The sequence below is a fragment of the Dasypus novemcinctus genome, chromosome 9 (assembly GCF_030445035.2).
Source record: "Dasypus novemcinctus isolate mDasNov1 chromosome 9, mDasNov1.1.hap2, whole genome shotgun sequence".
In the NCBI taxonomy this organism is placed as follows: domain Eukaryota; kingdom Metazoa; phylum Chordata; class Mammalia; order Cingulata; family Dasypodidae; genus Dasypus; species Dasypus novemcinctus.
Genome location: NC_080681.1, coordinates 90,520,220 through 90,533,501, shown reverse-complemented (window position 1 = coordinate 90,533,501; position 13,282 = coordinate 90,520,220). Strand labels below are relative to the sequence as shown.

General features: G+C 39.7%; 1 protein-coding gene across 5 annotated transcripts in view; it reads left to right on the top strand.

The window, feature by feature from the left end:
- Window positions 1-13,282, top strand: part of CFAP57 (cilia and flagella associated protein 57) — a 104,039-nt gene that overhangs the window by 17,634 nt on the left and 73,123 nt on the right. For 4 of the 5 annotated variants that reach the window (XR_011649689.1, XM_071217510.1, XM_004484439.3 and 1 more), the window contains 3 exons: window positions 1,819-1,971; window positions 11,813-11,952; window positions 12,709-12,874. Coding sequence is in view for 4 of the 5 variants with exons in the window: in XM_071217510.1 (XP_071073611.1) it covers window positions 1,819-1,971; window positions 11,813-11,952; window positions 12,709-12,874 (459 nt within the window). In the remaining variant the exon portion in view is untranslated. The remainder of the gene's footprint in view (window positions 1-1,818; window positions 1,972-11,812; window positions 11,953-12,708; window positions 12,875-13,282) is intronic. The other variant, XM_058303773.2, reaches the window with a different exon arrangement.

Below are 13,282 nucleotides of genomic sequence, written 5' to 3'. Positions count from 1 at the left end.
CAAATCGATCTTTTCAAGTAACCTAATCAAAGGACCCTCAACTGCATTTAATCATACCCACAGAAATAGATTATTTTAAAAACAAAATCTTTCTCTTTTTGGAATTCATAAAATAATTTCAAACTGCCGCACCAGCCTTACAATAAATTTGGTTTTTTATTTATTTATTTATTTATTTATTTATTTATTTACTTCTCTCCCCTCCCCGCCCCCCTGCCCCAGTTGTCTGTTCTCTGTGTCTATTTGCTGCATCATCTTCTTTGTCTGCTTCTGTTGGTTGTTGTCAGCAGCACAGGAATCTGTGTTTCCTTTTGTTGCGTCATCTTGTTGTGTCAGCTCTCCGTGTGTGCAGCGCCATTCCCAGGCAGGCTGCACTTTCTTTCATGCTGGGCGGCTCTCCTTACAGGGCGCACTCCTTGCACGTGGGGATCCCCTACACGGGGGACACCCCTGCGTGGTACGGCACTCCTTGCATGCATCAGCACTGCGCATGGGCCAGCTCCACAGGGGTCAAGGAGGCCCGGGGTTTGAACTGCGGACCTCCCATGTGGTAGATGGATCCCCTAACCACTGGGCCAAGTCTGCGTCCCTAAATTTGGTTTTTTTAATGGAAGAAGATAATAGCAGGGAGAAGGAAATCTAATTTTCAAATGTCTACTTGGGGACTGTAGAGCCTCTTAGAGACTACTGGCAGGAGCTATACATCCTGTTTTAATTTCCTGGGCTGCTTAAAGCATATACCATGAAACGGATTGGCTTAAACAATGAGAATTTATTAGCTAACAGTTTGAGGCCATGAAAATGTCCAAATTAAGGCATCATCAGGGTGATGCTTTCTACCTAAAGACTAGCTGCCAGGGACCCTTGGCTCCTCTGCCACATGGCAAGGCAAATGGTGGCATCTGCTGGTCTCTTCCTTCTCTTCCAGCTTTCCTTGATTTCAGCTTCTTGTTTTTGTAGCTTTCTCCCTCTCTCTCTCTCTCTCTATTCACTCTGTTTATAAAGGGCAGTAAGAGGACTAAGTCTCATTCTGAATGAGGTGGATCTCACCTTAACTGATGTAGCCTCATCAAAAATTCCTACTTACAATGAGTTTACACCCACAGGAATAGATTAGATTTACGAACTCGTTCGGAGGAATACATACAGCTTCAAACCGCCACAGTGCCCCTCTCTTCTCTGCCCTGACATCTACCCCTTGTGGTAGAAGGGCTGCTACCTTACTCCCTACAGCCCTAAGATGCACACCAGTGTAATTGGTGTCAGGTAAGCACACACACTGGACTTCTCACAGATGGGCAAGAATGGGATTTACACCAAGTTGCTTTAGGGGGTATCTCAACATGAGATGCATTGATTGATAATTTTTACATAAGCCACTGATTCCATGAAGTCACCTCTTGAGTTTTTATTCCAATGGAAATCCTTAGAAAAAAAAGTTTCCAAAGGGGATATGGCATGGAAAAGCTTTTCATCCTGCTTTGCTTAAAACAACTAGACCAGCTCCATCCATACAGAGTATCAATTACCTTAAGGATTTATTATTCAGCCACTAATCACTTAAAAGTAAATGTATCCATGAGGAGTATCAATTATCTTAAGGGTTTATTATTCAGCCACCAATCACTTAAAAGTAAATCACTTAAAAGTAAATACCAAAAGAAGTGACTCAAACTCTTCTTCCTATCTAAGGTGGACCCCAAGTAGCATCCTGGTCTGGGAGTTTGTAAGCTAGGAGTATCTGAAAGAACTCTGGAAGCCCAAGGACATATTGACAGCGTGTGGAATTTACTGAGCTCTGCTTTGCATCTTGGACAGATTCCCATGGACCTGCAGAGCAGTGACCCAAGTCAGTCTGACAAACAGGACATCCTGTGCATGTGCTTCAGCCCCTCAGAGGAAACTCTGATTGCCAGCACTAGTAAGCACCAACTCTACAGCATCACCATGTCCCTGACAGAGATCAGCAAGGTGAGTCTTCCCAGCAACACTTCCTTCCAGTTCAGGGACTGTGTGCCTGGTGGAGGGACAGGTCACCATGTGAGCAAATTTTAATCCAGATAAACTGAGAATGGGCTCAGTAAACCACCTCATAACAGACCAAAAGATACTAATTTTAAGATGTTCATGTAGAAGCACTTGGATACACTCTTGATAGGGCTGTGATTGTTGCAGCCTCTTTGGAAGATACAATGACATTGTCTATCAAGTTTAACTAGATTTATCCTTTTACTCCACAGTTGCACTTCAAGGAATGTATCTCCCGTTGTACTTGCTCATGTACTCAATGATGTATATATAAAAATAATCATTGCTGTTTTTTTGTTTGGTTTTGGATAACAAAGAAAGCCAGTGTAAAGATGTTGCAGATATTAAAACAAAAAGCACTATTAAAGATAAAGAATATCACTTTGTACTGATAAAAATCATTTCATCAATAAGATATTTCCATTTTAAATTTGTATATACCTAATAATATAAGTTCAAAATATTGAAAGCAAAATTTGGCAGAACAACAAGGAGAAATAGACTATCTACAATCATAGTGGGAGATTTTAAACACATCTCTTTTGGTAATTGTTTTTATTTAATAACAGCTTTATTGCATTATATTCACGTATCATACAATTTACCTGTTTAAAGTGTCTAATTCATTGGTTTTTAGTATGTTCGCAAATATGTACAAGAATTACCTCAAACTTTAGGACATTTTCATCACCTCAAAAAGAAACTCCATACTCTTTAAGTATCAGGTCCATCCTCCCACCCCTCACCCCCAGCCTGAGGCAACCACTCATCTATTTGTCTCTATAGTTTTTCTTATTCTGGACATTTCATGTAAATGGAATCACATGATATGTGGTCTTTTGTGACTAGCTTCTTTCACTTAGCATAATGTGTTCAAGGTTCATCCATGTTGCAGCATGGATCATTCCTTTTTATGGCTGAATAACATTCCAGTGTATGGATATTTCTATCTTGATTTCTCTTTGACCCTTTATTATTTAGAAGTGTGTTGTTCCAACTCAACACTCTCAAGTCCATGTGAGGCCAGATGCGCAGGTACCAGGTGGGAGGACCCACGCCTTCTGCCTGGGGCCTGAGGAAGCCACAGATGTTGCCAGGGCCCAGCCCCGGGCTGGTCCGTGACCTTCTTTTCCAGCCCCCAGGCATGATCTCCCTCTGCAGGACTTGCTGGGGAGGGCCTCAACTCACAGACACATGGTTTTAGGCATTCAGGGGGGCCTCATCATTATCTGCTGATGGCCTGGCCAATTTGGCTATTTTTTAAAGACATATCCATGGACTTGAGTTTACTTTTTATTTTCAGTAGGTAAATCCAAGCTCCATGGAGTCCAAAGAATGTTCAAGCTCTTCTCAATTTTCTTTTTTTTTTTTTTTTTTAATGAAAAGTGTTATTTTCAGGCTCCATGCAACAGTGGATTGTATAAACCAGTATTCTATCCCTGCCTTGATCCTGCAAGAGAGAGAGATGAGTTTTCAGTTTTATTTTTCTTTCTATTTCAAAAAGCAATTACTGGCATTTTTGTTTGTTTGTTTTTCTCATGGAAAAGACAAACCCTGTGTTGATCTTGATCAAATGCATTTTGTACATGTGTGAAGCCTTTGTTTCTGGAGCAGGCCCTTCTTGAAGGGGCAGCTCGCTGCTCCCTTGGAGCTGGGATGCCCACATCTCCCTCACTTGGCCCAGCCCTCCTTGACACTGCTTGCCTGCAGTGACTGCTGCAAGTTGTGATGGTTGGGCTGACCAGGTGGCTTTTGCATTCTCTGCCCTCCGCACTGCCCCAGGTAGTCCTGCAAACCTCCAGAGGCACACAGTGGGGGCCCCTGCTGTTGTCCTGCTGGAGGTGGAGCACAGGAGGCTGCCAAGCATAGCATTAGCCCTCTGGGCTCAGCCCCTAGGAGGGCCTGGGTCCTGGGCCCTTTTATATTCTCTCTCCCTCCCTCCCTCCGCCCCTCCTTCCCTTCCTCTCTCCCTTCCTCTCTCTCTCTCTGCAGCTGGGAATGGAGGCCCAGGGCTGGGGGAAAGCTTAGTGGATGGGGTTGCAGCCTTGCCTCCCAAGTTTCTTTTCCTCCCCCTGGCTGCTGCTTTGCTCCAACAACCACTCCTGACCTTTTCCGCTTTGGAAGCCCACACTGCTCTCATCTCGCCCGTGCCTCCTCTACCAGAAGACCCACTTCAGCCCCAGTGCTGGAGTGGGAGAGGCTAGTGCAGGGAGGTATCTTGGACAAGTGGATGGGTGTGAGGTTCAACCTACCCAACCCCACCCTTGGTAGCCACGGAACCAAACAAAGCCACAAATTCTATTTTCCTCCTCCAGTTTTGTTCCTTCTCCAACTTCAGTTCTACCAGATGTTAGGAGGGACCCAGGACTCAGCATGTGAGCAAGGCCACGGAAACTGCTCCTACTGCATCTTTTCTCCAGGGGCTGTCTTCAGGGATTCTGTCGGGCAGCAGATTAAAACTTCCATACCATTCATGACTCTCTTTCTCTCTCTTTTTTATTTTTAAAAATAAAAATAAAAATCCAGAATGCTGCATCAAATTTGTGTAAATGAGGGTGTGCAAAGAGGGTAGCCAGTTTTGCTTTATGATATTATGAAGGAAAATTTGTGACCCTACATATATATGTATATATACACACACACATATGAATATATATATATTTCCTGAACCAGCCATGGGATTTTGTTTATATTGCAAATAATATGTTTTTCTTTTAAAAAAAGTGTTTTTAATTTCCACCTTTGTGCTGCTACTGACAATTATATTACATTTCTATATGTCATAGGCCTGACAGTACATTATATATATATATAGTTTTGTGCAATTTATACTGTCTTTTATAATTACACAATTACCTTTACCAGTGCTCTTTGGCTTTTAGTGTAGATTTGAATTACTGTGTGGGCTCACTTGCTTTTAGCCCTACAAACTTTCTTTAGTATTTCTTGTAAGGTGGTCTACTAACAAGAAAATCTTTCAATATTTATTTATTTTGGAATGTTTTTATATTGTCTTCATTTTTTAAAGATATGATCCTTGGTTGTTAGTTTTTTTGGAGCACTTTGCCTATATTATCCTACTGCTTCCTGGCCTTCATTGTTTCTGCTGAGAAATCACCTGATAAGCTTATTGGCGCATCTGTGTGATGAATCATTTTCTCAGTAGTCATTTTCTCTTGCTACTTTCAAGATTTTTTTCCTTGTCTTTGGCTTTCAGCATTTTCACTGTGATGTGTCTGCATTTATCCTATTGGAGTTCATTAAGTTTCTGTATATGTATATGAATATTTTTCAATAAATTTAGGACATTTTCAGCCATAATTTATTCAAATATTTTTCTGCTCCTTTGTCTCACTCTTTTTCTGGCAATCCCATTATGCATATGTTGGTATACTTAATAGTGTCCCGTTTTCTCTGAGGCTATGTTCATTTTTTTCAGCCTTTTTTCTGTCCTTCAGAAAATAATCTTTATCAGTTTACCTTCAAGCTTACTAATTTTTCTCTACCAGTTCAAATCTACTGAATTTTTTATTTTTTATTGTATTTTCAACTTCAGAATTTCCATCTGGCTCTGTTTTTTGATTTCTGACTCCTTATTGTTACTCTCTATATTAATGCCACATTGTCAGCATACCTCCCATTACTGCTTTAATCATGATTTCTTTTAGTTCCTTGATCATATTTATAATGACTACTTGAAGCCTTTTTATGTTAAATCCAACATCTGGTCTCTTACAGGCAATTTTTGTTGCCTGATTTTTTCTGGTGTATGGGTCAACTTTCCTGACTTTTGCATGTTTTGTAATTTTTTTGTTGAAAATTGGGCATTTTAAATAATGTATTTAACAACTTTGGGTACTGGCCCTCTATTATTATTTGCTTGTTTCCTTGTTTACTGACTAGATAGAATTATTTTAATGAAATCAGTCCCCCACCCCCACCCCATGCAGTGTGAAGTTGCTGATATTGCTCCTCAGAGTACACAGCCTTGGGTATACCCAAGTTACCCTGGTATAACATTAGTTTTGTCAGGGCTCTCTTTCACTGTCTTTCTCTACTACATCCAGCTTCTAATTGCTAACCAATTTTTCTGTTGTTTTCAACAAAGCCCTATTCACAGTTTGATCCAATCAAATCTAGGCTTCTTTGAAGGGATAGTTCCCAAGGTCAGTGTTTGAATTTGTCCTTATCCCATGACAACTGTTTCCCTATTTCTCTCCAGCAAACTATCAGGTCTACAATTTAGCCTATATCTCCATGGACTCTATCAGTCTCGTCCCCATTGCCTTTTACCACAACCTCCACTCTTTTCAAAAAGATACTTAGGTTGTAAAAGAAAATGTATTAATATAATTCAATTCACCATCAAAGCTACTAAGGAGGAATAAAGCATGATTGTTATAGTCAGGACCACCTGGTTGCACAGCTTCAAGGAAGCCATTTACATATATTTTATAGATGCAGAAAGAGCATTTTATGAAGTTCAGCTGTTAGAAATGCAGGAATAGAATGAAACATTCTTAATTTGACGTAAGTCGTATGCCCCAAACCTACAATAAAAATATTATTTAACCGAGAAACTCAAGACTCATTTCCTTAAGTTTGGGATCAAGACAGATATGCTCACTGTCAATTCAGCTTAATACTGGAGGCCCTGACCAATGCAGTAATATAAGAAAAAGAAATAATATTAAGAATAAGAGTTATTAAGGATCAAAAGGAGAGAGACAAACTAGTCATCATACCATGAAAATGATATAATTTACATAGAAAAATCAAGCGAATCAGTAAATGATTAATACTTTTAAGAGAGTTTAGCAAGGTTGTCAGATGCAACATCAACTGAAAATTTTTAAGTTCACCTACATCAGCAATAACCAAATAGAAAATACAATAAGAATATACCACTAAAAGTAGCATCAAAATGTTCAAGTATTTAAGGACTCTAACAGAGAATACACAGATTTTTATGGAGAAAATGTAAAACTCTATTAAAGGAGGAGTGGGTGTACTTCACTGGTTTGAGTGCCTGCTTCCCATGCCTGTTTCCCATGTACAAGGTCCTGAGTTAAATCCTTTTACTCCTAAAAAATTTTTTTAAATTAATAAACTATTAACATTAAAGAGGAACTGAATAAATGGGAGGATGTACACATTGATGAATGGAATAAGTTTATATTATAAAGATGTCACTTCTGTGTAAATTAATCTATAAATTCAATTCTAATAAAATTTAAGCTGAGTTTTTTTTTTGTTGTTGATACTCTCTTGTTTTTTTATTCTTTTTTTTTTTTTTTAATTTTTTTATTTTTTATTGACTTTGTAATAATATTACATTAAAAATATATATGTGAGGTCCCATTCAACCCCACCCCCCCACCCCCCCTCTCCCCCCCCCCCAACAACACTCGTTCCCATCATCATGACACATCCATTGGATTTGGTAAGTACATCTTTGGGCACCTCTGCACCTCATATACATTGGTTCACATCATGGCCCATACTCTCCTCTATTCCATCATGTAGGCCCTGTGAGGATTTACAATGTCCGGTGATTACCTCTGAAGCACCATCCAGGGCAGCTCCATGTCCCGAAGACGCCTCCACCTCTCATCTCTTCCTGCCTTTCCCCATACCCTTTGTCCATTATGTCCACTTTTCCCAATCCAATGCCACCTCTTCTATGTGGACACTGGATTGGTTGTGTCCATTGCACCTTTATGTCAAGAGGAGGCTCAGATTCCACCTGGATGCTGGATGCAATCCTCCCATTTTCAGTTGTAATCACTCTAGGCTCCATGGTGTGGTGGTTGTCCTTCTTCACCTCCATCTTAGCTGAGTGTGGTAAGTCCAATAAATCAGATTGTAGGTGCTGGAGTCTGTTGAGGCTCAGGACCTGGCTATCACATTGTCAGTCCAGAGATTCAAATCCCCTAAATATATCTTAAACCCCAACATTAACTGCACCTCCAGCACATTAGCATGAAAGTCTTATGAAGGGAGATCCCATCTGAGTCCAGATTCATCACACATAAACACCATTTCCAAAGAGGGGCCATCTGCCCTGGTAGTTAACCCCATCGGCCATGACCATAACTCCCATGGGTCTCTTTAGCCCTCAAAGGAACCAATATCTGGGGGTTGTATCTGCTTTATCTGTCTCTCTGACTCTGCTCAGTTGTGCATGAGGGCAAACCTTCTGCCAGCCTCCAGACTCTTTTTTAGAAACTCGTAGCCATATAAACTCATTTCTCCTTTCCATTTCCCCCTTACTTTAGGTCAAACAGCATTTTAAAGTCATGGTATTTTATGTAGACATGGATATTCTGCTGATCCGCATTGAACCTTCCGTATAAGGTCATTTTCCAGTTGCATCATCAGTTGGTAGTTGATAGTGGTCCCTCGTTGCCAGGGAGGCTCATCCCCGGGTGTCATGTCCCACGCTGGGGGGAAGGCATTGCATTTACATGCTGAGTTTGGCTTCGAGACTGGCCACATTTGAGTAACATGAAGGCTGACAGAAGGAAATTCCCAGGCACAAAGTTGCTCCAGGCCTTGTTATTATTTTGGGTTTATCAGCTCACAAGCATAGTCATTAGTATCAGGGGCTCACTGTTGAACCCTCACTCCCTCCCGGTCCCCACCACTGTATCTGGGAGACTGTCGCTGCTCCCCTAGGGACCACGACAGAGCACCACTGGCCAGGAACCCAGTACCCCCCCTACTGTGGTTTTTAATTGTTGCCACTATGAGTATATCCAAACATTACCATGCACCCTGGACATATGTTCTGTACAGCTCCCTGTCAGTCATATATCACCTGTCATTGGTATCCCATACCAGTATCCCTCCATTGCCATTGTTGAAACACTCTGTGATCCAGAACTCCCCGAAATTTGAAGCCCAATATAATGTCATGGTCCCTTACTAGGGAATGGCATATAGCGATGAGTTTAAAGGATAGATAAAGAACTTGGATAAAGTTAGATAAAGAACTTAGATAAAGAATGTTGACTTGAAAAAATTCCACATCCTATTTTTTTTCCCCCCCCCCCCCCCTAATTATTCAGCTTTTCTTCACAGGAGTCCTAGACCACAGCAATGTATATATATAATATACAGCACTCCCACACATCCACCAGAAAACCTTTTCTCTTCCATAGTGATACTCTTACGCCCTATTCATATCATATTTACTTAAAGTGATGTACAGAGTCTGAGACATTTAAGCTGAGTTTTTTAAAAGAATTCCTCCAACTTATTCTAAAATTTGTGTGGAAGACTAAAGGACCATAAATAACTAAGACAATTCTGACAAAGAAGGGCATAGACAGGGGACTTAACCTCCCAAATATTAAAACATGCTGCAAAACTATGATGATAAAATCAGGGACAGAAATAAGACAGAATAGAGAGCTCCCAAACAGACATTTTGTACATTTGTGAGACATATATGACATAGTTGATATTACAAATAATTAAAGAAAAGATGAATTGGGTGGTCAATAATGCTAGCAATACACACTGACAAGAGAGAGAAAAACAAATCTGGGTCCCTGTCTCACATCATATACAAGTTGACCTTCAGACAAATTAAAAATCTGAGAGTGAACAATAAAATCTAAATAATTTTTGCTAATAGAAAAAATTGTGAGAGTCTATCTTTGTGACTTAGAAATGGAAAAAGATTTCTTAAACTAGATCCCAAAAACGCAATCATCAGAGAGAAATTGCTGGAGTTTACTACATTAAAATTAAGGATTTCTGTTCAGTGAAAGATATCATAGATACTATTAACCCGTAGGTAGCACCAAAAGATTTTTCAGTGTTTAAAATTTGCAAAGGATTGAAAGTGAAAATAAACAAAACATCTAGTAAAACACAAAAATTCCAAGAGAAATTTGAGAAAAAATCTGTAAATTGGGGTGCCACAGACGTGGAGATCCAAATGGCTACCCAAGTATATGTGGAGATGCTGAACTTCACTAGTGAGCAGAAAATGCAAATTAAAACCACTCTGAGATGCTTCTTTATATGCATTGGATTAGCAAAAATTAGAAAGTCAAATAGCACCAAAGATTGCTGGGGACTTGGGGTAATAGAAATCCTAATGTGGTAATGTGGGGATGTAAACTGGTGCAGCCATTCTAGATAGCCATCAGTTAGTTCTTGGTCAAATAGGGAATGCATGTTCCTTATTATCCAGTTAGTCACCACTGGATACAAACCAGGAATTCCATCACACAATTCCATTAGAGATTATGTACAGATATGTTCACCTTAGCTTTTGTAGCAATGGGGAGTTAAAAGTAAAATAGTTGTATGCATATTACAGAAAACCAGTCAGAAGTCAGAAACAAGTTATACATATTGCAACATAAATGGTTCCTGAAAAATATAGTGTTGTGAGAGAAAAAATACAGAATGAGATCTGAAGCACAATGCCATTTATAGAAATACATGTGTATATATTCAAGGGCATAAGTGAAATCCACTAGTTGGTGCCTATAATAAGGTAGGAACAGGAGTGAGAACTGAGAAATAAAGGAAAGAAATAAATGTAAAATAAAATTGGCCTTGCACGACCTAATTGATAGTCTGTAACTCTCTGCTCCTGAAATATGAAAATCAAGAAAACAAAGATGCAAAGTCAAAGAAATATGGAGCAGGGCCCTTTGGTGAGAGTTGTAAATGAGAGAAGGAAGAATAGTGTTTGGAAGTTTGAAAAAAGAGAATAAAAGATAAGAAATAGTTGTCTTGGAGTATGAAAGTGAACTTACTGAAAAATATGATAGAATTACTAGGCAGTGTTAAATGTCCATTGCAGGCTTGTTGTCATGAATTTTAAATGAAACTAGTAGGCCCGCCTGTCTGGTTATTATCATTACATGACTACTCAGAGGTGTAGAAATGGGATGGGAAAGAAAGAATTGCTTTTAAGATAAGAGAAGTTTGGGTGTATTTAAAAGCTAGTAGGAATGTGCTAGTAGAGACAGAGAGGTTGAAGATATTGGAGAAAGAAGGAGCTAGAGTTAGAGAAGACTGGGGGTGATATGTGCCTGCCCATGCCCCACCTAAGCACAATAGTCACTTCTTCCTCTGAAACAGAAGGAAAGGACAGAGTCTACAGGTGGGAGGACAGGAGTTTGAAGGAATTCCCATCTCAGCCTTTGTCTTGGCTGTGAACAGACCATCTCACTGCATTTCCGAGCCACGGCTCCTCATTCAAGTGACCCACTGATGATGCCGCTGATGACAGTGGACATCTGGAATCTACACGACCAGTGCAATAGGTTGCATTTCAATTTAAAACCATTCACCCCATTCCCACTTGCTGCTGGTGATAAGGTAATTAGTACATTATCTCTGGAGAGAAAATTGGAAGTACTTATTAAAATTGTTCATACTATTTTACCTAGTATTCCCATTGTAGAAATGTAAGGAAGTTATCAGGGAGATACACAAAGATTTGTATGCAAGAATATTCAGGTTAGTGTTATTCCTAAATAACAAAAATCAGAGACCACTTAAATATTCCTACAGTAGAGGAATGGTTAAATTAAATCTTTGGATATCCATAGTCTAAAATATTTTTGTTGCCATTAAAATAACTTCTTAAAATAATAGTGGCATAGGGAAATATACATAATATTAAGACAATTTTCCCACAGTTGGATTTCTGTGCACCTAGAATAATTAATGTTCATAGGTATTAATTAGACCTGAAGTGCATAGCCTGCCTTTTGCTTACTCTGCTGGATCTCATTCTGTTTGATTTCTCCAGGGGGAACCTGCTCACTTTGAGTATTTGATGTATCCATTACATTCAGCAGCCATCACTGGTCTAGCTACCTGTATCCGCAAACCTCTCATTGCCACCTGTTCTCTAGATCGATCCATTCGCATCTGGAATTATGAATCAAAGTAAGGAATGAAAGGCTTTGCAACTGTGGTATGAAGGGTTTTGGTTGTTAAATTTTGTTAATATGAATTATTTTAATTAGAAGGTTTTTCATTTTTAATCAGAAGTCTTCAGTTGGAGAAAACTAATTCATTCCACCTACCAGTTTCTCACTCATTTGGTTGCTCAAAAATACTTTGTTGTTTATCACATGCTTACTAAATGCCAGATACTAGGCTAGACACTAGGGACATACAAGAGACACCTTGATAGCTCACCTTCTTATACTCTTACATAACTTCCTATGCCCTTCCAGCTCTCCTATTCCCTTTCTCCCACTGGATCTGTTTTTTGCCTCATGGAACTCTCTAGATCTTCAATCCCTCTACTTTCTCCTCATTGTGACCCCAACCATCCTCAATTCCCTAGTGTTTTTATCCCCCTGGTGCTTTCAGCCTCCCTGCAAATTTCCCATCGTAGATTGGCCCCACACAGTTTTCTTATACTCAGCCACTGGGGCCTCCTGAAAAAAATTCTATGATCCTTGTGATTTTGGGAATCTAAACAGAGCTATTGTCTTTAGCATCACCAGACAACCTCTTGACCGGTTCCCCTATTTGCGATACACTATCCTTAAGTAACCAAAATCTAGAAAGGAGAAATGGTAAACCAAAAATTGCAAGCAGTAAAATGCCTCAAATAATATACACCAGATACAATAGAGGACTTAAGGGATTTAGCATGCTAGTCTTATAATTCAATAATTGATCTTTTTGCAGTACCCTAGAACTATATAAGGAGTACCAAGAAGAAGCATATACAATCAGCCTTCACCCATCTGGACACTTTGTTGTGGTAGGGTTTGCTGACAAACTACGCCTTATGAATCTACTCATTGATGATATACGTTCTTTCAAAGAATACTCTGTCAGAGGATGCAAAGAGGTAAAAGCAGGTGGAGATGAAGGTTCAGTTCCTTGGAAACCCAGGACCGAAATATCAAGAACTAACAAGCCCTGGGGAGGTTGGGGCCAAAGTGTCTTATAGAACTTCACTGTCTTTAGAAAAAAATCCAGTTCTTCTCCCACCAAACTCATTGAGTATATGGTTCTATCTCCTTTTTCTTACGCCTGCCAAAATAATTTATTTAGCCCTAAGCCTTGTGAGATCCCACCTGTGATGTGTCCCCTCTATGGCTGTGTAGTATTAAGAAGGAGAAGTATTGAAAAAGAAGTAATGCCACAATCAGAGTCACAGCTGGGAAGGCAAGGTTGGAAAAACAAGCATCAACAATGAGGCAGTGAGCAGCCCTTCAGATTTCATCTGGAGATGACTTACCAAAAAAAATAATGA